The following is a 24,047-nucleotide window of genomic DNA, read 5'->3' as shown; positions in this document are numbered from 1 at the left end:
GACCCTGGGAATGGCAGAATTTGTGGTGAGTTTTCCATGCTAGAGGAGTCAGAGCTGAAGCGACGCTGCTGGAAGCCTTCAGATGGTGGTTGCATAGTATTAGTAGAATGAAGACTGCCTTTCCATGGATATAATGTGTGGTCCAATTCTTCCGTGTCACTACATTGTGAGTGGGCATTAGAAAAATGCTCGGGACCACGTCGTTCGATGGTACCGGAGTAATCAGAATATCGAAGGAGGAATTCCTCCATATTAGAAGAACAGAATTCTGAGATTTTTCCATTGTTATTGAAAATGATAACCGCAACATTTGACTCGGTGAGAATTGCAAGCTCATGAGCTTTCTTGAACAATCCGGTTTTCCGTTTCTGAAACGTGGCGGTTCGATTCCGTTCGCCCTGAATAGGCTCGATCTTAATCCTTTTTCGGCCCATCTTTAACCCAATTTCCCTTCCAAATTGACTGGAGTGTGCTCTAAAGTAACTGAGATGCTAACAACAGTACAAAAGCTATCCTTCACTTCAAGCTTCGCTAGAGATGACAACTGAGGACTCGTTCGTTCACACCAGAGCCCTGTTAAAATTATGTAATTTAGAATGGCAGATGCGCGATGCTGTAGCTTGTGCTATTTTGGGTGTCCCCACATGCATGGAAAAAGCGTAGACAAATAACGAGTTTGGACGAGAAACTATGGCGGGTGCGGAACCTGTTTGGTGCGCTTCTTTGAGGTAACGGTAAAGGGTGCGCTTGAAGCCACGTGCTTCATGCAGACCGGGCGCAACGCCGCACAAGATTTGTCAAGCCAGGGTAGGCGGAAGCCCCGCAAAGCGGTATCCATGCCTAAAGTGTTCCAAATATGGCGCTCTAACCGTGTCCAAGGCTGTTGGTCCGTGAAAGAGTATAGTAACAGCGCCGACAAGCGTCGAATGCCCAACGCTGTAGAAAGTACTAGCTCGGATCCTTCAGGCAACGGAACAAGAATAACTGGTCTCGATAACTTTTTCATTGACGAGCTTGAAGACCAAGGTATACGAGGATCCACAGAATCAGAATCACCCGGTGTGGTTGCAGAGCTAGGAGGTTCATTTGATACCACAGCATTATAGCTCGCAGTCAGCATCGGCAGATGAGCAACTAGAGTGGGCGGCTCCATGTCAGCAACGCACACAAAAAGTAGATGTGGAATACGATTATCTAGTTCGTTGCCTTCTCGTACGGCCTGGATGCGCTCCTCTAGGGCTCTTGTGACAGAGTTGATTCCTGCAGTATATAGCGGCGATGCGCGCTGGGGGTCACGGGGAAGTTCAGTGAGCGCCTCCACAAGCATATTCAGCAAGGTGTCACCATCAACACGCGCAATGCGTGGCCTGCGGTCAATGTACGGGTTCACGTACCATGAGCATGTAAAAGGAGATGTAAGCACTGGGCGAAAGACACGCTTTCGTGGTGATCTGGTGTCGCCAGACTTAGCGGCAGCTAGAATTTTGGCATCTTTACCATGCGCACCATCCCGGCGAGCTTTGTGTCGCTGTGTGTGAACTTTTGAGTGAGATTGAACCCTACGGATCGACTCGCGTGATGCCATAGGCAGGGGATGGAGGGTGGTTGTGGGATGCGTATCCCTGCATAAGTGGAGGTGTGTTCGGTTGCTACGGGGCACTGAATTGAGTTAGGAGATCTTCTCCGATAGCGAGCATGTTTCTCCGGAAATCGCGCTCTAGCGATACGCTGGGAAGGTCTAAGGCATCCGATGCTCAGTCCATGGGAGGTGATAGTGGAAAAGGGAGACCAAGACTTCAGCCCAAGCGCTCATTTCGTCTTTTCAAGTCCCCGAAGTTAAATACACCACCCGTTCCGAGCCCAACCCTACCGCCTTCTGCACCGCCAACTTCTGAAACCCAGGATGGCTCATGGGGGAGTGCTACGCATGGTCTCGGCATCCGACACATGGGAGGATCTTCGACTCTGTCGCCTCCCGTCGATACCCGTGCCTCTGTGCCCTCGTCACGGCCCATGCCTCATGCACGCATGTACAATGCCAAGGCTGCTTCGATGACCAACGACTTGTTCTCTGCATCGCGGCCTCCTGGTACAGGCATGCGTCTTCCACCATGGCGCGGCGAACCCACGTCGACTCCGCCCTCGCCTTGGCAAAATACTACCCCTGAGATGGGATCTACAGCGCAGATGCCTCACTTCTCTACCGAGACTCCGACAGCTATGTCATCTGCGCCCGTGCCAACAGTGCCGCCGCCTGCAGGGCCTAATGCAGGTTCTTGGGTGGGTCCCGGCAGGCAGGCAGGCCAGATAAGCTCGTTTTCATCCCCACGTCAAGAAGAAAGGGTACCCACCGTGGTGCAAGTAGGACCACCCAGTCATGGGACCCCCGTGGTGGATAGCGCCCCACAAGTCGGTATCGTGCCTGGCGAGATGTCGAAACAGGAGGACTTATCGTTTATTACAGCGCCTATGACACATGGCGAAGTCATACCGTCCGAGCCAAGGGCTACCATGTCGGGAGCGGGGCAGTTGGCGAACAAGGGGGAATCGCAGCAGTCTGCGGCCATGGTGGAGAATACAGCAGACATGACACAGTCGACCATCTCAAACGATGTGTCGTACGAACCGACTTTTGGTGCTGATGCGTTGATCCGTCCATATGATCCATCGAATGATTCGTTTGTGGATGTTAAGCACGAACCTTTACTGGGTCACCAAGTACCGCAGCGCTCCTCCGACCCCCAGGCCATCAGTGCACTCAAGTCGGAGGGTACAGCGCCCAAACCGGCGTTGACTGCCCCCCTCACTACAACTTCACAGCTGGATGGGTCATCGACGACCTCGCCAGGGCTGAAGGCCGCGGCTGGAGATGCAGAGATGCAGCAGCAAACGCTCTCGGTGCAGTCCGCATCGCTTCCAATTGAGCCAACTCCAGCAGCGCAAAGGAGCCCGCCGATCTTCAACTACCACGACCATGCAGCCCCCGCTCCTCCGCTTGATCCTCGGTTTATGGCAGGCCTAGGACCTGTGCTCCCTAGCGGCCAGTCGATGGAATATTTATCGACAGGAACTGTTTCGAGGGACGCGGCACCTCCGATGCCCACTGCTTGGGGGAGTTCCACAGTTGCTTCGTCTCCCTCTGGTATTAACACTGAAGAACCGGTAACGGTCATTGCCACGACCAAAGACTCGCCTGATGTCGTCTTTCGACCCGTGTCAACACAATATCCTGATATGAAAGTCGTTCATATAACGCCAGCCGGACCTGGAGCCAAGACAGAGGCATTGCCGGTCGATTCGCCCGTACCACCGTCTTGGACTCCAAATACCAAGGAAGCGAAGCTGACCAGTGATGTCAATGCAAATGGAGCGTCGGGCACCGGGACTCAAGCACTGAGTGCCTCGGCTCCTGTAGCAGCTCCTGCGCCGGACACTACCAGCAAGGGACGTGTCTCGGCGGATGCATACCGTCTTGAGTGGGTGTTTGGGCCTCATGTGCTGGTGTACAACGATGCGTGCACGAGACGCACAGGCCCTGTACCGGTGGCCTACACGTTCGATGATTGGTTCGTCGAACGGCCACGGACGACTCAGGAGAAGCCCTCAAGGAACAATTCGACGGCAGTGGTGGTCTCGTGCCCCTCTATGGACGCCTTAGAAACAGCGCCTCTCTATCTTGGGGTCTTTTCGTCTACGCTGGTCCCTACGCCAGAGGCCTCTTATGTGTTTGACATGGCAGCGCCACTGGACTTTGAAGTCCCGCCGAATGTACTCATGGAGGAAAACAGGACAGTGACCGTCACAGGTATCCGCCGTAATATGCGGCTGCTAAGCCGCACAAAGCACCAGGTGGTGGCGGCCACGGTGCATCGGCTTGTGGCAGAAATGACCTCGGGCTCCTCGCCCGGGCTCATGCAAGATGTATTTTTGGGCTACCGCCAATACCTGGGTGCGGGCCGACTGCTCGAACTACTCTTCAACCGCATGGAATGGTCCATTGTCAAGATCGGCGATGCTACCTACTTCAAGGTGGCACTCAGTGTGTTGTTGCACACACAAGCGGCGCTTTGGCACTGGTTGCATTATTACTACGAGCACGATTTCGCGCGCGATGAGGTACTCACACGCCGTCTTGTGCAATGGATGGCCGACCAGGACTACCGCGTGCAGTTCTGGCAGTACGCAAACAATCCCTCGGCGATCGATGGCCCGCCGATGTTGAAGGAGGTGCCGTCTGCCGCCGTGCCGGAACAAGATGAAGAGCTCCCCAACAACGATCCCAGTGAGCGTATGCATTCTCTGTGGGCACTCGTACAGGCTCTGGTGCCGACCGCGCTGCTGCCTGACCAGGACAGCCAGAACATGCCCACTGAAGCGCGCAACAAAGTGATGCTGCGCAAATCGCGCTCTCTTACGCGCATGTTAGCCCTGTCAAATTCACCGACGCGGTCTCGCAAGCACCATTCGCGTTGGCCGAGTGTTAGTGGTTCGTCTGTGCTTGCAGCGGTTGGATCGATTCCCGCTATGTCTGGACCCACAGCGAGTTCGCATATGTCGTCCTCATCGTATAAAACACCAGGGCCTGCCACGGCGGCATCGCCATCCATCAGTGAGACGACTCTTGAGCCTGCTCCGCAAGGTCGCGCGGAACGGTCCAGGTCGCTTAAGAGTTTGCGCCGAATGTGGCGCCGCGGCACAGATGCGCCGAGCGATGGGGTGGCAGACGACGGCTCGCCGAGGGGCAAGATGGATGCCGCGACGATGGATGACGAAGTTGATGACACACACGAGCAAGATGTGGCTCTGCAGCTGCTGGAGCAGGCACTCTCAGAGACACCCCGTACCGATGCCTTTCCGTCGCCGCGGCACAGGGATGGGCCAATCCAGTGGATCCCCTCGCACACAGGCTCGTCGTGGAAAGAGGCACAGCGGCTGTCGATCGTGACAGCCCAGGCAATGCTGAAAAAGAACCCGACAGCGCCTGCCTCTCGGATCCAGCAACGTGACACGTTCTTGTTATGCCAGCGCTCCAGTACCATTGCGCGCCAACTGGGCACCATTGAACGCCAATTGTTGGCCTGTGTGCAATGGCACGAGCTCGCAGAGCCTTCGTGGGAACAGCACACTGTGCAGCAAGAGCAGTGGCAGCGTGAATACCAGGAGTACATTGTCGCCCGTATTCGCGCGGCGAGCGGCACAGAGGACGCTTCGTCAGCCCCGTCCACAGCGCCCAAGGCAGAGGGCGTACATATGCTCATTGCGCGGTTTAACCGCGCGTGCGCTTGGGTTGCCACGCACATTGTGACCACTACTGACCTGCAAGAGCGAGTCATGGTCGTGAATAAGTTTATCCGCATTGCCTGGCACTGCTTCCGGCAGGGGAACATGGAGTCGCTGTGCCAGATCATGTTTGGCCTCCAGTCGCCATGGGTCGCACGCCTGCAGCGCACCTGGGGGCAAGTCGCACTTTGGGAGCTGCGCGCATTTGATGCACTGCGCCGCTTTACATCACCGCGCAACCAATTTGCCTATTTGCGCCAGTCGATGGTGGAAGCTCTCGACGTCAACACGACGGTAAAGCGCCGCTTCTCAAACCCAAGCACGGCCTCAGCACCGTATGTGCCGTTCTTTGGTCTTTTGATCTCCGACCTGACCACGAATGATGGGCTTGCCAGCTTTGTTGACTCGTCACTGATGCCTAATATGATTCCCTTCTACGATGACCAGGAGCTCTCGCAGAGCTGGGACGTTCTAGTCAATGTGTACCGCCTGCGCATCAAAGCCTGCATCGTGAGGGAATTCATCACTCTTCAGCGTCATGAGAAATCTGCCCCTGAGTGTCCTATGGAACTCCCCATCCTTGTCGAATCGCTTCAGCTTGATACCCTTTCGGCGGCGGCTATTCAAAGCGCGTCCCTGGCCCTAGAACCGTAGCTATTCACCAGCCTGTTTCGCATTATGTGGAGGTCGCACCCGACGCCCCTGCGCTGGCCACCATGGAGGCCCAGGCACGGTATGCCTTACAACCCGCGTTGCTAACCGCAGAGAGTTGCAGAGTATAATTCAGTGCGAGTACGAGGATGCGTTGAAGTGTCTCCAAGTGCGTTCGATGCGGCGCTGACACGCAGGAGGCTGGTGGGAATATGGAAGTGGCCATGAATCGACTCCTGGACCAGGGGGGTTCAGCGGCGCCACCACACGCAGGCAGCGCCACGCAACCCAATGTTGCAGAAGAATGGAAACCTGTTCCCAACACAGAGCCGCCTTCGTGGCAAGGTACGTGTACGTGCACTCATGTCAGACGCGCAGGACCAAGACTTGCAGAGGGCGTTCGCCGCATCTATGGAAGAGCAGGCTCGACCTCAGAGCGTCGGCGAGGACGACGCAGATATGATGCGTGCGCTTGCACAGAGTGTGCATGATCAGGTGCCGAGTTCAGGGGGGACTATGCGTGCTGACCTACTTCGTCTCCGCTCAGGCGCGCCTGTGGCACTGGTGCCGAGTGTGTCTGTGTATCGCGTCACGAGTCTTTTTCTGCAGGTCTTGCTCGCGACTCCGCCCGCCTGCGATGCCTTTCTCTCATTTTCTGTACCAGACAACAGGACCATCGACATGGAGCAGTATTGGGCAGGGGGCAGTCCGCGGCACCAGCGACGCAGCGAGGACCGCACATGGAGCGACGTCCCTGTACGCGTGCGACCCTACCTAGACAGTATGTGTACGCCACTTACCCAGTCGTCCAACGAGTGCAGACCCTGATAACCTTTGCGCACGCTACACAACGGGCTGCGGTCGTCACAGGCGATATTGATGCTATTGTGCCCTCTGAGATTGTTCTACAGGCTTCTCGCAATGAGGCGCTTCATGTTCAGTTGGAATCATACGCCGAGGCAGTTGTACAGGCATGGAAAGAGGCGCGGGCCTGGGAGGCCGAGCGGATCACACAGGCTACGCGCTCGGCCACCGATGCAGCGCGTGCGCAATTCATCAACAGCAAGTCGACGGTGTTCCAGTCGTATGCCGCGAAAGCCTACGATACGCCTGTTCCTGACCTAGCATGCCCCGAAGGCCAGCCAACGACTTCTATCACATTGACTCATACGGCGCTGGAACGGAGTGTCCCCGCGTGTCTGTGGTGTAAACTCGCTGCGAGCGAGACCATGGATTCACTCCTTATTACGCGGCCGGCCGACGTGCTGTTGCTGAACATCCAGCAGCAGGGTGCTGAAGATATGTTCCACATTGATCCTGTACTATGTTTGGACCCTTTCCTTTGGAGCAAACGCCAGGGACACAGGATCGACGGCACAGACGAGTGTCGGCAGTTGCAGAATTTGGTCTCGGAGCTCAATGCGCTGGAGGCCCAGCGCAAGAGGTTAACCGAGCCCACTGGCTTCCTCATCAGACCGCTGTTAGAGCAGGTCCTAGGGTATTACGCCACGCAGGATAAAGCGAAGCACATCTGGATGCAGCAAATCCAGGATTACGTGCAGCAACAGGTAGCAAGTCTTCAAATGCAACAAGAGGCACTGCAAACTAACATTCAAGATCTCCGGCGGCACATAGCAGCCCAGGTGGAGCGGGCAGCCCAAGATACCAGCCTGCAAACTGTTCCTTACGATCTCTGTGCGGCCATCGCCACGAGCAGTACTAGTGAGTGTGTGTATGTGCGCTCGGAAGAGACATGGTGGTGTATCGAGAATGGCACAGTTGCTCCCGTACGCAGAATGAAACTGACACGCAGTGCCCTATCGAAACATGGGCCACCGACGCACGCGGCTCGGACGAAGATATGAACTTCGTGCACTTAGTCTACGCGCGCCGTGGTGCAAAACATACGGGGAATCGACCCGAGTTGACGGCGCTGCAGCAGGCCATCGCCCGTGACAATGAACGCGCTCGGTCGGAAGTGGCCCGTGCAGTTGGTTCTACTGTACATTAGGTACGCTTAGCCTTGGCGGGGCGCACCGAGTTTTGTAGGCCGCCATAAGTATAGCCCAGCGTGCCTACCAACACAGCGGCAGCCCCTGACCATAGACTAATACTGCCTGTTTGGTGATTAAGCAGGACAACGCTGACCAGCAGGCTCACGGCCTTGCGCACCACAAGAATGAGTGAAACACTAAGGCTCGATACACGCGACGTCAGTCGGTTCACACCATTAATGCAGAGCAGCTGTGTAAACACATTGAGTGCCAGTTTTGTATAGTACGAGGGGATATAGAAGCCGAGCGCTTCACAGCTTTTGCACATTCCAATCCACTCAGGAGGTGTTTGGTTCGCATTCGTAATCTGCTGACGCAGCGACTTGAGCTGCAGAACAAAGAGAGGCAGGGAGAATAGATGCGAGTAAAATAGCGCCTCATGCCAATGATCGCGGCCATACTTGGCGTAGGTCTGCTCTTGGAAGAGGCCCATACATCCAGAAGTGAGTAAAGCCAGTGACAAAAGAGTGACTCCTGTCATGTAGTCGCTCATAGGGTGATGAGTTTGGGGGCCAGACGCGCTAGGCATCGCCGCTGATAATGTGGCAACAATCACACCCAAAGTAACGAGCATCACACTCGCCAACTGTAGCAAGGAATAGCATTTCCCACTTACTGTGTATCCCAAGATCATGTTGACAAGCATACCGCCACTGCGAAACACAATGTGGACCGACATAGGAATATGGAAGGCGAAGGCTTCATTATTAAGAATGCTCGTAATGAAATATAGCACAACCTGGACCAGCCAGCGACGAAGTGGAACTCCGGGTTTTCGAATCCACAACACTGGCCATCCATATACACTTCGCCTCTCCAACTCTCCAAACAGCGCAATCAACGTGGTTGCAAGGAATTGAGCGAGCGTAAGAAGTGTGCCTGAAGCAGGTAACTGCCGCGTCGTGAGCTCCAGAGTAAGAGCATTGCTACAGCAGCCACCGAAAATCAGTAGCAAAATGACACCGAAATCGTATAGATTCGCGCGTCCGCGCATGGACAACTCAACAGCTCTCCGTGCCGGCAAGCGCTGCTTCGGCATAAGGGCAGTGGAGAGCCGAAATTAAACGCAAAGCCTTAGCACCACGTGGCATCAGAGTCTTAATCCGGAAGCCCGTGCGATTAGGTTGCTCACTAGATATGAGTGACGGGGAGTCGTACCAGACCTCGCTGTACCGAACCTTGCCTAAGGATGGCAGGGAGGGTGTCTCTTCCGGTGTAAATCCTCATATAACACTTGGAGATGCAACTCCAACTACGACTCGTCAAGGTACCGACGCAGACGCTCAACAGTACACGAATTCGCAAAATTCGACTGGGGAGTCAGTAGCTGTTCAAGGGAGCCTTCGAAGGCTAGCCAGTCAAGTGAAAAAATCGAGTGGCAATGGTGTAAAAAAGGTCGTGAAGTATGTACCGCGCTTTTCCTTTTTCGAAGCAGAGAATGAAGTCTCGGTGAAAGATCCTTTTCACGGATTTTATGTTCTCTTTTGGATTTGTCTCGGTACACAGGTACTGAGCGCTTTTGTCAGGTCATTTGAAAGCACTGGGGAAATACTTAGCATGACCTTGGCCACTCTGATGAGTCGCGACTTGCTTACGCTCGCACTCAGCGATGCTGTGCTTGTTGGACAGACGTTCCTTTGTGTCCCACTCGTAAAGTTACTGCATCGCTACAAAATTCCCCGAGGAAGCGTACTTTTATTATTTTTATCTTTATGGTACTGCTTGATTATGGTGGGCGTGATTGCTTGGATCCAGGTTCGGTACGTTCTTTCACTAACGAATTAGGGATTGGCCGTGGACTCAATCGGGTTTCTTTGTATTGCATTCCATCGTCCAGCTGATGAAAATTCACAGCTATGTGGATGTCAACTCCTGTATGAATGATGCTTATTACAAGATGGTAGACCTGGAGAAGAAGCTCATGGACCGAGTCATGGAGGTCGAGGGGAAAAACGGCACCTTGGACCGAAATGCTGCCTGGAAATCGGCTATTTTGAATGTTTCAGAAAATTTGAATATCTCCCTTTCCGGCAACGCACTTGATCCACATTGTCAGGCCAATGTCCTAAACGAATGGACGGAACTCAATATTCAAAGGGGTTCATCTCAAGTCCGTGCACAGGAATTGCTTCCTGTTATTCGTTCGAACCTCCCACGCTGCAGGTCTCCTATACCTGAACACCGTCGTCTTATGGATGCTGTCACGAACTCTAACAGCGACAATCTCGACATTTCGTCCATTCCGCTGGTACAGACAGATTTGCGTGATTCTCACCCCCTCCAGTGGCACTCGGATCCCACTATTCGAGAGATTGCTCAAGAAATTGCTGTTACACGAGAAGAGCTCTATGCGCCGGCGATTCCAGGTCAGGAAATTGGGCCAATGTGGCCTGAGAATGTGACGATGGCCAACTTTTTGGACTTTCAGCTGGTTCCTTCTCTGGTCTATCAATTGCAGTATCCTCGTCGTGAATCCATTCGTCCATGGTACATTGCGGAACGCTGCACTGCCTTGCTAGGGTCATTTCTTGTCATTTATGTTATTACAGTGAACTGGATCATCCCAGTCACCGAGGAGAAGGATTCTTCGCTAATCTCTGTGTTCCTGCGACTTGCGGCCCCTATGATGTCTTGTGTATGTTTCCACGTATTAACGCAGTACTTGCTCATTTTCTATTTAATGTTTGAGTGTGTTTGTCAAGGCTTTGCTGAAATTACAAGGCATGTGCGATATGGCTAATGACCAGGTTTGCCGATCGTGAATTTTATCGTGACTGGTGGAATTCCACAAATATGGAAGAGTTTTCTAGAGATTGGAACAGGGTGCGTGTGGCATACTAATATCTCAGCCTGTACATCATTTCTTGTTGCAGCATGTCTATGTGACGCTGGTTTTCCAGGCGGGAATGACGAAATCTACAGCCTCCCTTCTCACATTCTTGCTAAGCTCTGTTTTCCATGAAATTGTCATGATTGTCGTCAGTGGCAAGGTTCGAGGTTATCTATTCATGATGCAAATGACCCAGTATCCGCTCATTTTAATGGGAAGAGTATGTACTTGTGTTTCGTCTCACGTAACAGACCAAATTCATTCGTCAGAGGCCTGTTCTTGGTAATTTCTTGTTCTGGCTGGGCATGATGATCGGCTTCCCTGCTCTGAATATCTTATATCTAATGTTTTAGAGTAATTCCAGTAGCGTCTTCTAGTGGAGTGTTTCCATCACGTGGAAAATTTTGTGGCTGAACCTGCGCAGTTCGATAGCTTGCTGGCTCGCTGTGGTGATGAGTGTGAATGCAGCGCAAGCACAATCTCAGCAATTCAGGGAACTTGTTAAAGATCTAAGGACCAACGTGAAAGATGTGGTTTCTTTAACGGAAAAACTGGGAGACACTCTGGGAAGGGGAGACTTGGACCATCCAGATGGACTCTCGCTGCTAACAGTCAAGGTGGATGCTCTTCTTTCATACATTCATCATGTGGTTCTGTTGGGCGCGCATAGGCTCTCGGGTAAGTCATATGAAGAGGATCCTGGCAAAAAGTACATTCAAAACTTGGTCAAGTTGCGTTTGTGCCTCGAGAAACTACGACCGATGGAAACTCGGTTGCGATACCAAGTGGAAAAGCTACTGCAGTCCGTGGCCGCCGAGGAGAAACATGCTATACAAGAAGCCTCAGAGGGCATGAAGACTGACGTGGATGAGACAGACAACGTTGAAGACGATGAATTGGACAAACTTGCATTCCGTCCGAATCCGCATGCGATGGCCGCCGCCTCTAAACCAACGGAGAGCCACGTAGCAGAAGACGCAAAAGAAGAAGCTGACGTGTATCGCCCACCTAAACTGGCCCCTATGATGTACGATCCTGATGCGCATGTGTCACGAAAGCAGCGCAACAAGGACCGCCAACCCTCGCGCAACGCTGCGCTTTTGGCGGATTTGTCGGCTGGTATGTCTTCCAACCCCTACGAAATGTCTGTGGCTGGTGTGGGCGGTGGCCACGCAGTGGGCATGGCCGGATCTTCTCGTGCTCGTGCTTTGCGGCGCATGGAAGAGTTTGAAGAAGACAATTACAAGCGTCTTTCGCTGAGTAAGAAAGATGCTAAGCGCCGACGCCGCGACGAGCAGGATGTGGCGCTTGGTGGCCTTGGATTGTCGTCACATGGTAATCGTATCGGTGGTGGCGTAGAGGAGGAGTTTGGCGACTTGCTGCGCGGCTCTGACCGCGACGAGCGCCGCAGACAGCGTGGTGACGGGCAGGATGCCTACTACCTTCTACAGAAGCGGTCGAAGCTGCCATCCACGCTGTCTCGTGCAAAAGAACATACGCAAACTGCTGGAGAGCTTGGGGAGGGACGCGCATCTACTCACAAGTTCAAGAAAGCTATGCGGAACCACAAACGCAAGTCGCGTGCAACATAGTATTCCTGTACACTACCACTCTTCTTATGCGCTAGCAGGTTTAAAGGTTATCTCAGAGAGAACGTTAAAGCCCTCCTTATAAGCGTTAAGGAGCGCCTGGACACGCTGTCGTTCTTTGGTCAGAGTCTCATCTTCATGCAGGAGCTGCTCAAACATGGATTCCTTGTAGAGGTTGATCACCAAGCGGTTTTGCACACTGTCGCGCGAGTAGTTTACCAACAGATGCATCACAGCCTTGGGAACAAGGTCCTGGATCGACAGGCGAACAATGTTGAAATAGGACGTGATGAGTTGGCGAATCAAATTGGTTTCCATTACCTCGCGCTCTGTCATGTTCAGCTCATCGTCGGACACGGGTTCCGTGTTCAAGTGCATGTCTAGACTCTTCATGTTGAAGGCAGCGCTATTGCCTTCCAGGCCAAGGCGGCCAGTCAAGATGTTGGGCTTCTGCTCGGATGTGCGCTGGTGCATCGTCAAACCTGGCACCATACTCGAAGGCTCAGTCACAGCTGGACCGCCAAAGAAGTAGTTCAAGAAGGAATCACGCTGGCTTGCAGAGCCACTGGTTCCACTTCGCGAAATGCCGTTGAGAGTAGCCTCGCTACTAGAGTCTGAAGGCGGCAGACCCTGGGGATCGTGGGCTGAGACGCGAGATCGGGCAACCTCATTGCGGCGTGCACTAGGCGTTTGATTGACAGTCTGAGCCTGTGACGGTTTGTCCGTGTCTTCATCATCAGACATCGGAGTGTTAATGTCCGAGTCGAGCGAGAGTTCGTGTTTGGGGGGAGGAACGATGTACCGGCGGCTCTTCTCGTCACGCATGCGCATGGCGATGTTCGCCGAGTCCTGTACAAAGGCAGGGTGGTTGGTGTTGATGTAGGCTGACTGAATCTCGATGAGACTTTGTACATACTCAGAAGTCGGACCGAGACGCTCGCGCAGGAGGTCAGACACCACTTCAATGATTTGGGCGTGCAGACGAGGGAAGCGCTGCAGCTCCTGGCTTGTGCAGGTGTGGCACATTTTCATCAATTCTTCGTATACAAGCTCGACACAGCGGAGACTGGGAGGTAACAGCAGCTTGATTTGAGGCTTGATGAGTAGCTCAAACGCGGCTTCAGGCACAAACAAACTTGGACGTGGGCCAGTCGAATTGCGGATCGCCGTGCGGATGTCATGCACCGTCAAGTTTTGGATAGGATTGATGGAGTTAAGAGCTTGGCCAAATACATCCTGGAAGATGTAGTAGACTCGCGCGCCACCGCAGAGTTCCTTGGTAGAGATATCGAACGAGGTACCATCAATTGAAGACACAAAGTCTTTGGCAAACTGCGTCATATACTTGAGAATAAGCGTGCCGCGGTGCTGATCGCCCATAAAGGTCGTATCACCAAAAGAAGCAAGCTCCTGTTGCGCTTGTCCCATAAGCGAGTTGAGTCGCGCTTTCATATCCGGCAGACGATCCCGGATGTGCGCCATCAGCACCTGGTTCAGCGTTTTTGCCAGGTATTTGGTGCCACACTTATGCGCAATGTTGCGATACGCAAGGTGCTGGCGGAAGAATTCTTCCTCCGCTCGACGAGCTTCAGCCATAGGCAGGTTGGAGTTAATATCTTGCTGGGAACGGTTGACCACACCGACAAAGCCGAGGCGCAGCGGATACATGCGACCAGAAAGGATCTCAAGCGCATGTGTTCCTTGATCCATGAGGTCGAGCTTTGTGAGAACACCAATGGTGCGACGCCCCTGGGGGTCCACGCTGCGAGCCAGCTTCAGGCTATCCGAATTGGCCAGGTCCACGTTGGCCGGGCTCACAGCCATGATGATACAGTTCGGCTTCGAAATGTAGTCCGTAACAAGCGAACGGATTTGACGCTCAATGTCCGAGGGTTGGTCACCCACGGGAATCTTGGTCAGGCCTGGTAAGTCCACGAGAGTGAGGTTAATCACATGGGGGCTGTAGATCTTTAGGTGGATAGGCTGTTTCGAGATGCCTTTGTTTTGTCCGGCCACTCGAAAGGTTTCGTTTTCGATTTCTTGACGGATCGTATTGAAATCAGTAAAGCGGCGGTCGATGTGAAGGAACTCGCCATATTCTTCGGGACCGTTCATTGAGTCCGAAGCCGGAACATGGATAAGCTGGAGCACGAGCGGCCGACGAGTCACAATTCCACTACCACGCGGCAAGAAGTCGCGTCCTACAATCCTGATATATAGTTAGTTTACCATCCCAGTAGCTCAGGTACGTACGTCTCAAGCACACTCGATTTACCCGAGGACTGCGAACCGACCACAACACATTGTGGCAAGTCGACGCTATGTCCACCAATAGTGGTAAATGTCTCCTGGAGGCGATTCACGACTTGAATGAGATCAACATCCATCCTGAATCAAACAATATTGTGCACTCAAGAGAGGCACCAAGGAGCGACAATGAGCAAAGCCACCGTCTAACAAACACACCCCGCGCCTTCGCGTCCGACACACCGGACAGCGGAGCAGCTCGGCCGAACCAATCAGATAGAGCGACTTACGGCCATCTGACCTCTAGCCTCCAAGTTGGTCAAGAATCAATTGACGATGACGCTACGTCACAACCATAACAAGGCTATAGAACGCGCAATCCTACTGCACGCAATCTAAAGACAGGTCATAACGTCACTGGTACAAATCCCCAGATAGAGTCATGCGCCTTTAGTTGCCCAGGAACGACGAGACGCTAGCCTTGATAGAGTTAGCGATCTTCTCCTCAACCTCAGGGGTCATCACACCCTTGCTGATCTCGGAAATGAGGTCGTTCTGCGAAGCAAGCTCCTCACGGTACGAAGCCTCCCATTCAACGATCTTCTCGACGGGAACTTCGTCAAGCAGACCCTTGATACCGGCGTAGATAATAGGCACCTGGATCTCAGTAGCCATGGGGTTGTACTGGCGCTGCTTGAGAAGCTCGGTCAGACGCGCACCACGGTTGAGGGTGTAGCGGGTCGAGGCGTCAAGGTCCGAACCGAACTGGGCGAAAGCAGCCAGCTCACGGTACTGAGCCAGGTAGAGCTTGAGCGAACCGGCGACAGACTTGTAAATCTTGGTCTGGGCAGCCGAACCGACACGCGACACCGACAGACCAACGTTGACGGCAGGACGGATACCCTTGAAGAAGAGCTCCGACTCCAGGAAAATCTGACCGTCGGTGATCGAAATGACGTTGGTGGGAATGAAGGCCGACACGTCACCACCCTGGGTCTCAATGATAGGCAGAGCAGTGAGAGAGCCAGCACCTTCCTTCTCGTTCATCTTAGCAGCACGCTCAAGGAGACGCGAGTGCAGGTAGAAAACGTCACCGGGGTAGGCCTCACGACCAGGGGGACGACGGAGCAGCAGCGACATCTGACGGTAGGCAACGGCCTGCTTCGACAAGTCATCGTACACAATCAGGGCGTGCTTGCCGTTGTCACGGAACCACTCACCGATAGAGCAACCAGTGAAGGGAGCAAGGTACTGCAGAGGAGCAGCGTCCGAAGCGGTAGCGGCCACAATGACCGAGTACTTCAGAGCATCGTTCTGCTCGAGGGTCTGGACAAGCTGAGCAACGGTCGAGCGCTTCTGACCCACAGCAACGTAGATACAGTAGAGCTTCTTCGACTCCTCCTTACCGTCGTTCCAGCGGCGCTGGTTAAGGATAGTGTCGAGGGCGACAGCAGTCTTACCAGTCTGACGGTCACCAATGATCAGCTCACGCTGACCACGGCCAATGGGCACCATGGCATCGACGGGCTTGAGACCAGTCTGCATGGGCTCGTGCACCGAGCGACGAGGGAGAATACCAGGAGCCTTAACCTGGGCACGGCGGCGCTCCTTCGCCTCGATGGGGCCCTTGCCGTCAATAGGGTTGCCCAGAGCATCAATGACACGGCCAAGCAGCTCAGGACCGACAGGAACATCGACGATCTGTCCGGTACGCTTGACAATGTCACCCTCACGAATCAGAGCGTCCGAACCAAAGACGGTGACACCGACGTTGTCAGGCTCCAGGTTAAGAGCCATACCGCGAATACCCGACGAGAACTCAACCATCTCCTCGGCCATAATGTTACGGAGACCGTAGACACGGGCAATACCGTCACCAATAGCGAGCACACGGCCGGTCTCCTCGACGTCGAAGTTCGACGAGGCACCCGAAATGCGCTGCTCGAGGATCGAGCTCACCTCCGAGGCAGCAGCCTTGGCCGTCGCATAGTTGCGGACGGCGGTGGCAAGAGCCGGGGCGGCGCGACGAGCCTGCTAGTGTTAGTACCATTCCCGAACTTGGCCCCCGCCATGGCATGAAATGCTCCGGTTTTCGGCCATTCCGTCGCCAAAAAGCAGAAGGGAGTGTACGTACGGTAGGGACCGCAGCGGTGCGGGCAAGGTTAGCAACTGCAATGCCGGAGGACCTAGCGAGCATTGCGACTATAACTCGACTTAGAGGTGGGGCAAAGGTAGGTGGGCAAGGACGAACGGTCCGATAGGAAAGACAAGACCGCCGGGCCGCGCCGTTCCACTGCCAGCAGGGCCGGGCACGGCCGCCGCCGCCTGACGCGGGTCCGTCGTGCAACCAAATTCGACGAATCGCAGGATTGGAACCTGCATAGGAAATATTATTGATCACCCTCTCGGCCGGCCAGCGCACACCGGAATGTCCCGGCCACCTAGCACCTCTGCATGTAGTCACGTGGGTGACCACATGGCAAGCCTTCTGGGAAAGAAGAACAGTGCGACGTTCACGATCGCTGGACGAATGAGTGTGCCGAGCCTGCTGGGTCGCGCATGGCGCACGGTCATGGCAAGTTCTCTGCCCACAATGGCTCTGCGCCAGATGAAGAGCCGCAACCTCTCAAGCCTTCCTGTCGGTAAATCCACGAGTGTGAACAATGTAAGCGAAGCATTGAGGCTCTTGCGTAGTCAGCCGAACCACTATGTTGTCGCGTCTATAACAGGACGAACCTTTGTGCTGAGCCAGTCGGATCTCGTCACCGTGCCGCACTTGAAAGGAGTGCAGGTTGGTGATGTGCTTGAATTAGACCTTGTGCATGAGGTTGGCAGTCGCGACTACACGCTTCGCGCGCAGGACCCCGCCCAGGGACGTCGTAATCCGAAGGGCGGCAAGTTTCCCCTGGTGCTGACGCGCAATGGTGCGGATGGCTCCTATGCAGTACGCGTTGCCAGTGAGCAACAGCTATACAACAAGGCTGAGGGCGAAATTCTGCCTTTCTCCCAGTCATGGGCGGCCCAGTTGATTCCCTCAGGCATGGCACACGTTGGAAAGGGGCTTTCAAGCGATGTTGTTAAGGTGCAGTGCGTGGTGGTGGAACATACAAAAGGCCCTATGGAGCGCATTCTCAAATTCAAGCGCCGCAAAGGCTACGACAAAGTGATCACTCACAAGCAACCATATACCCGTGTTCGTGTCGATACTATCACCTTGGGTTAAGCACCAAGCACGTACTCGTAGTGATAGAGCGCATGGCTATACCACAATGCTAAAAGCCCTGCTATATATGTGTTTGGAGATCATGACTTATGCTACAAGACCGCCCATACCACCTGCATAGGCCATAGGGCGGATATCTGGATGGGGCTGAGCCGAAAAGGTAGTCCAGTACAGCGTGCCTTGAGCGTCAATGTGAGCAAAGGCACCCAGGTTGCCTGCAGAGTCGCAGTAGTTTGGAGCAGAGAAAACAGTACAGCATAAGCCTTCGTGCTCCTCTGCGTAGCCGTTCTGACGCACCTCATGGCTACGCAGCACCGACGTGATGCCATTGAGTTCACACCATGTACGGGTGATGTCCGGGCCAAAGCCGAGACCCACGCCACGCTTGCTCGGGCCACGGCCTGGTGTTGCTTGTGGATCACTCCAAAGCAATTCCATCATAAGACCCTCTTGACCTGGCTGCTTCTTCGCAAAGCGATCAATAGCCTGGATATCATCGAGTGTGACGTTATCTTTGCTGAAGAGACCACCATGCACTACAAAGAAGCGCTTGAAGCCAGTATCCTTATGCACGATCGCTGAGGTTTGAGCCAGACTTTTGCTCGCATGCTCGGGTAGTTGATCAGCCGTCAGAGGCGCGCTAGTGGGGCACACCAGTGTAGCAAGGGGAATGGCCACAAAGGCCTCGGTAAACAGCTTAAAGGTCATTTCACCACCGAATTTGGCCTTGCATTCGCCCTCAAACCCATACACCTTGTTCATATCGCTGGTTTCGTGGTTACCACGGTTCACCAGTGTCGTCTTGGGGTATAGCCACTTAAACGCGAAGATTGTAAGTGCGATCTCCACGGACCACGAGCCACGGTCAACAAAGTCACCATTGTAGAGAACCGCGTGGTTTGCCGAGGGCCGACCTGTGAGTTCGAGGAGGTGCAAAAAGTCGTAGAACTGGCCATGAGTGTCACCCACAACCTCGATCGTCGTGCCTTGGGGCACCTCATATTCCACCATGGTGGGTTCCGCCCGGAAAGCGCGAAGTGCACCAAGAATGATGGACCAGGCGATACCATTGGGCAATCGATTTCCAGCTTTAAAATGTTCCAGCATGCGATCAATGAAAGCATCGTCAATGCGGCCCAAGTAGGATTTGTCTTCGACAGCAGGGGAGATTACTTGGCCGTCCGATGCTTCGACGGGAAGACGCGGGCCTGTGTAGTCGGCTGGCACAGCGGCACCACTGATGCTTTGCTCCAGGTACTCTTCCACAGTTTTGCTAGGAGGCGTACCCTCTTCCACACGGATTGCTCGCTCAAATTCCAGCCGACGCACTAGCTTCACTGTCGCATCCAATTGGGCCTTGACCTGTGCATTCCGTGGCTCGATTTTGAGTACCATTTTGAGATCAGGGAGAGCAGCCTTGGGGTCGAGGATCGACAAATGGGCGCTGGCCCGACGGTAATATGCCTTGGCGAAGGATGGATCCAGCTCGATAGCCTTGCTTGCATCAGCGATTGCAAGGCCATGCTGCTCCATCTTGAGCTCACACATGGCACGATTGCTGTATAAAGCTGTGACAGTCGGATCCAGCTTGATGGCTTGGGTGTAGAGCTGTTTGGCCTGGCTATAGTGACCTTGCAAAAAGTACTTATTGCCTTCAGCCTTCAATTCGCCTGATTTTTTCACTCGATCCTCCTCCGACAAGGTTGAAAATTCCTCGTAATCGTATTCATCCGAATAGACGGAGGTTTCATCCGTGTTAGACATCACCGACGATGAGCTAGGCGAAGAAAGCTCAGATGCCATCTGTGTTGGGAGGAAAGAACAAGAAGGTTCGACCTTCAGGCATTTTCTCCACGTGGCTTGGGCGCGCCCAACACGACCCCGGGAGAAGGGCGACGTCTCAAGGGACCTGATGAACTACATACCATTCTATTGGCCCAAACCACAGATAGAAAGGCCGCGCATCTCTTGAAGCACGCCTTCGACTTGCGCATCAAGCTGACCCTCGGCATAGTCGCTCCGGACCTGCTCGGGGAAGTATCGCTGTACGCCACCCAGCTGCTCATAGCCTTCCTGTGCGAATTTGATCTGAATACGGATCATCATTTCCAGCGAAGGATCTAGGTAAGGGATACGCATGTCCACCAGTTGCGGGAGCTCAATCATCAGCTGTTCATTAATTGCTTCGAAAACAAGCTTCGCCTCATTGTGCTCGCGCTCCATGCTGGCGTAAGTGATGAAAACATACCGAGGCAGCTTCGAAGGATCGTCGGCGGGACGCTCCGACTGCTTTTTGTACCGGGAGCGCGATGCATCGTAGTCAAGAAGCTACATGTAAGCCACAGGCACATACCTTGCGTCCGCGCTTCTCGATCAATTTGTTTACCTCAGGGAAGTAGCTGCAGAGCTTTCCCATAGGGTCCAGCACAGTGGCACGGTAAGGACCATCTAGTTCCTTGGCCGTTCGGGCATCCAGCTCTTCCAGGGCGCGCTTGTACGAGCTTGCAATGGTGGCTGTCTGGCTGTTATCGTGGAAGAAGCCCTCGATTGTATCACCAATCCGCGCTTCAGACGCCGACATCACTGCGGTCAGTAGACTTGCACATACATCGAATAGAATCAAGATAATCGCGCGAATACTTGAGCAGTGTTGTCGCATGCTTTTCAAATTCACGATACTTTGTTTCCTCCTCTTTGAATCGGCTATCATCAGATCTCTCCAGCTGTCCCGTCCGCTGCATAAGCTGGGTACCAGCGCGGTTGAATGATTTTTTTAGTCCTCCCCAAGACATGATGGTAACGACTAGCGGCAACCGCCCGACGGGGGCGTGCTTCTCCACAGCCGCTTACGTGATCCATGCTGCCGCTGGCTTCGACCCCACGCCACAGCCCCGCGACAAGATGCACCGTCTGTTGGGCTTTTCCCAGAACAAACCCAAGCCCGACTTGCAAACGGCTATTTCTTCTACGGAATCTCGAGCAGATGCCACTCAGGTGAAGATCAGCCGGCTGGATGCGGAACTCACGCGCTATCGCGACCAGATGAAAAAGATGCGCGATGGCCCGGGGAAATCAGCGGTACAACAGCGGGCCATGCGCGTGCTGCGTCAAAAGCGCATGTATGAGGGACAGATGGAGCAGCTGGCGCAGCAAAGTTTCAACATGGAGCAGAGCATGATGATGACGGAGAACTTGCGTAATACCATGGCGACCGTCGATGCAATGCAGCAAGCTAATAAGGATTTGCGCAAAACCTACGGCAACTTAAATGTTGACAAAATTGAGCGCATGCAAGACGAGATGGAAGATCTTTTGGAGCAGTCGAATACCTTGCAGGAAACACTCTCCCGCAGCTATGCTATGCCAGACGATATTGATGAGGCGGAGCTGGAGGCCGAGCTAGAAGCCTTGTATGTACAGTCCGACTGACCGATGCAGAGAAGAAGAGCCTTTGGAGCAGGAACTGGAGTTGCCCTCATACCTGCAACATGCTGCGAGCACCGGCGCGATGCCTGAACAGCCTGACTTTGTCGATGAGCTACCTCCTCCGAAAGAGTCGGAAACTGTTGCGGCCGAAGGCGAGGTCCGCGCCGCATAGTTATTTGTCGAACGGAGGGAGGCCCCACAGCTCAGGACGAAAGTCCAGCAGCGACTTGAGTTCCTGATGCGCACCGACAGGTGATCCCTGGCGGGCCACAGCAACCAGCTACACGTTAATGAATACCCCACGTACGTTCGGATCAGGCACCCATACCACTGCCTGTGAGTCGGTGTTACGTACCTTTCATGCCAGCGGCAAGACCAGCCTGCACACCGGGCTGTGGCGTTGGTCGTCATGTATAGATACGTACCAGTGCATCCTCGAACACGAGGATCTCGCCCTCTGAGCCTTTTAGTTTATCGTCCGCGTGTGCGCCGGGCTCGCGGACGCCCTCGAGCCAGGCACGGCCCTCGTCGGTGTGCTGCAGTCCGAGACCTTGTCGCGCGGCCGTGAGGAAAATATCGGGAAACGGCTTGCCGCGCTCAATGATAGCATCATCGCCGCAGATAACGCGCTCGCCAAACGGAGTAAACAAGCGCGTGTTGGCCCCCGCCTTGATATCATCTCGGTGGTCAGTGCGCTCAAGACCTACAATTGCGCCGCCGGCTACCGGTAGCCACCTTTGAGTAAGATAGACGCAGTACATACACAGATAGGTATATTGTGCTTGGCCAAATGCTCAATCAGGCGCTCAGCTCCGGGCATGGGCTGCACCTTCTCAAAGGCAGGCAGGAGGCGCTCATTACGTGCCTCTAGAAACTCGTCAATGGTGAAAGGGCACTCGGTGCCAAATCCGCGCTCCCTGTCCTCTTCACTATCCGGATTAGGTGGCCATAGGCTCGAAAGAAGCACCACTGAGGGTGTGAGCCCATCATACATACTCGTAGCAGCACGCTCCGGCTGGCCCATCAGCCTAGATTTGATGTCCCATGTCTGCTCCTTTCCGTAGGGCCTTAGAATATCGTTCACCACATCCGTATAGATTGACTCACTGTCGATCAGCAAGCCATCCATGTCAAACAGCACGGCGCGGATGCGCCCCAGCGACTCGGCGGCCATGGTGCGAGGAAGGGTCGTCTATTACATCAGCGAGTCTCATGGAGACAAGGTGCATCTACGGGTCTTCTACTTGGGCATGAGCGTCATAGAAGCCCTCGCTGCCGTGCGAGAGCCAGCTCGCAGCAGAGGACGGCCGTGCGGGTCCGCGGCGATTGTCAGATATATTGTCAGGATCTTGGAGCTTAGACAAATAAGCATAGATTTTCTCGTCTCGCGAATGCGCACCGAGAGCACTTGTTGAGGTGGGACGAAGGTGTACTGGATGTTCAAAGGTATATGGATCTCGTTCTTCTCCTGCATCATCGATCATGGCCCCAGAGGGCGCCGTAAGGCCCAGGCCAGTGGTATGGTCCGCCTCTGGCGCGTGCGCCGCTGGCCGACGGATAGATGTGTCCACGTCGTAATCAGCGTCCAACAGGGTCCGCGGCGACCGATGCGCCCAGCGCTGTTCGTCGGTCTGCCCACGCGAGATAAGCAAAGAGTCCTCTGGCTGCAGATATGGATCCTCAAGCCAGGGCGTGGGGCACTGGTGCGTCGAAGCTGAGTGTGTGGACCGCTTCCCCTTTTTGTAGCGTGTGCGATGGCGCTTCTCCGAGGTAGGCGGGACAGCAGGGGGATCCGGAGTACCAGCGGGCTCTAGCACGGAGGACGATATGCTGTCTAAGCCGCTTTCCTTGGGGCTCTCCGGCTGCATATCGACGTACGATACGGGCGTCGGATCCCAGGTGGGGAGAGGCGGCGCCGGCGTCTCTCCAGTATGTGTGTACATGGTAGATGGGGAGGTCGCGCTCTGGGAGTAGCTCGAAATGCGTTCACGACGCTCGGCATCACGACGTGCCTGGCGTCTGCGATGCCACATAAATCCGCCGACCAGCACCGCGATGAGCGCCAAAATTGGGAGCACGACAGCGGCAGCTACCTTACCCGGGGAAAGGTTGTCAGGTGCTGCGTAGCGCGTCACGTCCTGGTTGCTGGAGACGACTGATGCATCGATGTTCTCGTCGCCGTTGCCTGCATTGCCCAGCGTCCAGGACAGGCTAAGGGGATAGGGTGATTCCCAGGGCTGGGAGCCGCCTGGGACCATCTGCAGGTTGGCGCCTATGTTCTGGGTATGGTTCCACCACTGCGCCTGCAGAGGAACAGACTTGGCGCCAGCAGCGGTCGGAAGGCCCAGCCATGCGTGCACGGGGAGAGACGCGCTCTGGTGCTGTAAGTAAAGATACACGTCAAAAGTGCTCGACTGGATGCAGTCAGGGTTCCATCGCAATAGAAGTGCGCTGTCAGACACGACCTGCCCAGGCGATGGTGACTGGTACAGGTCCTTGGTGTGACACGTCTCTGCCTGGCGCCGAACGCGCTTGGCCATGGGGAGACGACGTGGCGGTTGTGCGGCAGCGATTTGAGAAGTTGGGCGCTAGGGCCTGTCCCCAGACGCTCGAATGCGCCATGGCGCATGGGCTGGCACGTACATGGAGCCACGCGAATGAGCGGTGATTCCTCGGCCGACGAAGCATGTGCCACGTGGTCTGCGCCGGGGCCAGGCGCGGCCACCCCACAAGGTGGAACGCGGGGG

The 24,047-nt window shown here is 54.6% G+C and overlaps 10 protein-coding genes and 2 pseudogenes across 12 annotated transcripts; 7 read left to right on the top strand and 5 right to left on the bottom strand.

Moving 5' to 3' along the window:
* Positions 1-3,364: 3,364 nt before the first annotated feature.
* Positions 3,365-5,934, top strand: MSY001_0355 (uncharacterized protein; the record flags this gene model as incomplete). The annotated part of the gene is made up of 2 exons (XM_018885433.1): positions 3,365-3,371; positions 3,419-5,934. 2 exons carry the CDS (start codon positions 3,365-3,367, stop codon positions 5,932-5,934), a joined length of 2,523 nt encoding a protein of 840 aa, XP_018738989.1.
* A 288-nt stretch (positions 5,935-6,222) lies between these two features.
* MSY001_0354 (uncharacterized protein) lies at positions 6,223-7,942 on the top strand (the record flags this gene model as incomplete). Its single annotated transcript, XM_018885432.1, has 4 exons — positions 6,223-6,397; positions 6,596-6,712; positions 6,802-7,653; positions 7,812-7,942. 4 exons carry the CDS (start codon positions 6,223-6,225, stop codon positions 7,940-7,942), a joined length of 1,275 nt encoding a protein of 424 aa, XP_018738988.1.
* A 2,234-nt stretch (positions 7,943-10,176) lies between these two features.
* On the top strand, positions 10,177-10,623 carry MSY001_0353 (annotated as a pseudogene). The gene is made up of 2 exons: positions 10,177-10,453; positions 10,535-10,623. Coding segments are annotated over exons 1-2 (366 nt in total).
* A 268-nt stretch (positions 10,624-10,891) lies between these two features.
* MSY001_0352 (uncharacterized protein) lies at positions 10,892-11,168 on the top strand (the record flags this gene model as incomplete). Its single annotated transcript, XM_018885430.1, has 2 exons — positions 10,892-11,035; positions 11,067-11,168. 2 exons carry the CDS (start codon positions 10,892-10,894, stop codon positions 11,166-11,168), a joined length of 246 nt encoding a protein of 81 aa, XP_018738987.1.
* A 408-nt stretch (positions 11,169-11,576) lies between these two features.
* MSY001_0351 (uncharacterized protein) lies at positions 11,577-12,407 on the top strand (the record flags this gene model as incomplete). The annotated part of the gene is made up of 1 exon (XM_018885429.1): positions 11,577-12,407. One exon carries the CDS (start codon positions 11,577-11,579, stop codon positions 12,405-12,407), a length of 831 nt encoding a protein of 276 aa, XP_018738986.1.
* Positions 12,408-12,431: 24 nt separating this feature from the next.
* On the bottom strand, positions 12,432-14,791 carry MSY001_0350 (uncharacterized protein; the record flags this gene model as incomplete). The annotated part of the gene is made up of 2 exons (XM_018885428.1): positions 12,432-14,613; positions 14,658-14,791. 2 exons carry the CDS (start codon positions 14,789-14,791, stop codon positions 12,432-12,434), a joined length of 2,316 nt encoding a protein of 771 aa, XP_018738985.1.
* A 310-nt stretch (positions 14,792-15,101) lies between these two features.
* Positions 15,102-16,818, bottom strand: MSY001_0349 (annotated as a pseudogene). The gene is made up of 2 exons: positions 16,786-16,818; positions 15,102-16,682 (listed from the first exon to the last, which is right to left on the bottom strand). Coding segments are annotated over exons 1-2 (1,614 nt in total).
* A 426-nt stretch (positions 16,819-17,244) lies between these two features.
* Positions 17,245-17,874, top strand: MSY001_0348 (uncharacterized protein; the record flags this gene model as incomplete). Its single annotated transcript, XM_018885427.1, has 2 exons — positions 17,245-17,595; positions 17,620-17,874. The coding sequence occupies 2 exons, from the start codon at positions 17,245-17,247 to the stop codon at positions 17,872-17,874; spliced, it is 606 nt and encodes a 201-aa protein (XP_018738984.1).
* An 87-nt stretch (positions 17,875-17,961) lies between these two features.
* Positions 17,962-19,638, bottom strand: MSY001_0347 (uncharacterized protein; the record flags this gene model as incomplete). The annotated part of the gene is made up of 2 exons (XM_018885426.1): positions 17,962-19,495; positions 19,520-19,638. The coding sequence occupies 2 exons, from the start codon at positions 19,636-19,638 to the stop codon at positions 17,962-17,964; spliced, it is 1,653 nt and encodes a 550-aa protein (XP_018738983.1).
* Positions 19,639-19,803: 165 nt separating this feature from the next.
* MSY001_0346 (uncharacterized protein) lies at positions 19,804-20,666 on the bottom strand (the record flags this gene model as incomplete). Its single annotated transcript, XM_018885425.1, has 3 exons — positions 19,804-20,202; positions 20,228-20,513; positions 20,554-20,666. 3 exons carry the CDS (start codon positions 20,664-20,666, stop codon positions 19,804-19,806), a joined length of 798 nt encoding a protein of 265 aa, XP_018738982.1.
* Position 20,667: 1 nt separating this feature from the next.
* MSY001_0345 (uncharacterized protein) lies at positions 20,668-21,303 on the top strand (the record flags this gene model as incomplete). The annotated part of the gene is made up of 1 exon (XM_018885424.1): positions 20,668-21,303. The coding sequence occupies one exon, from the start codon at positions 20,668-20,670 to the stop codon at positions 21,301-21,303; it is 636 nt and encodes a 211-aa protein (XP_018738981.1).
* A 404-nt stretch (positions 21,304-21,707) lies between these two features.
* On the bottom strand, positions 21,708-22,474 carry MSY001_0344 (uncharacterized protein; the record flags this gene model as incomplete). The annotated part of the gene is made up of 2 exons (XM_018885423.1): positions 21,708-21,968; positions 22,064-22,474. The coding sequence occupies 2 exons, from the start codon at positions 22,472-22,474 to the stop codon at positions 21,708-21,710; spliced, it is 672 nt and encodes a 223-aa protein (XP_018738980.1).
* Positions 22,475-24,047: the final 1,573 nt, after the last annotated feature.

Source organism: Malassezia sympodialis, genomic scaffold (genome assembly GCF_000349305.1).
Source record: "Malassezia sympodialis ATCC 42132 genomic scaffold, msy_sf_2, whole genome shotgun sequence".
Lineage (NCBI taxonomy): Eukaryota > Fungi > Basidiomycota > Malasseziomycetes > Malasseziales > Malasseziaceae > Malassezia > Malassezia sympodialis.
Note: the sequence above shows the minus strand (reverse complement) of the source record. Positions and strands in the feature narration are given on the sequence as shown.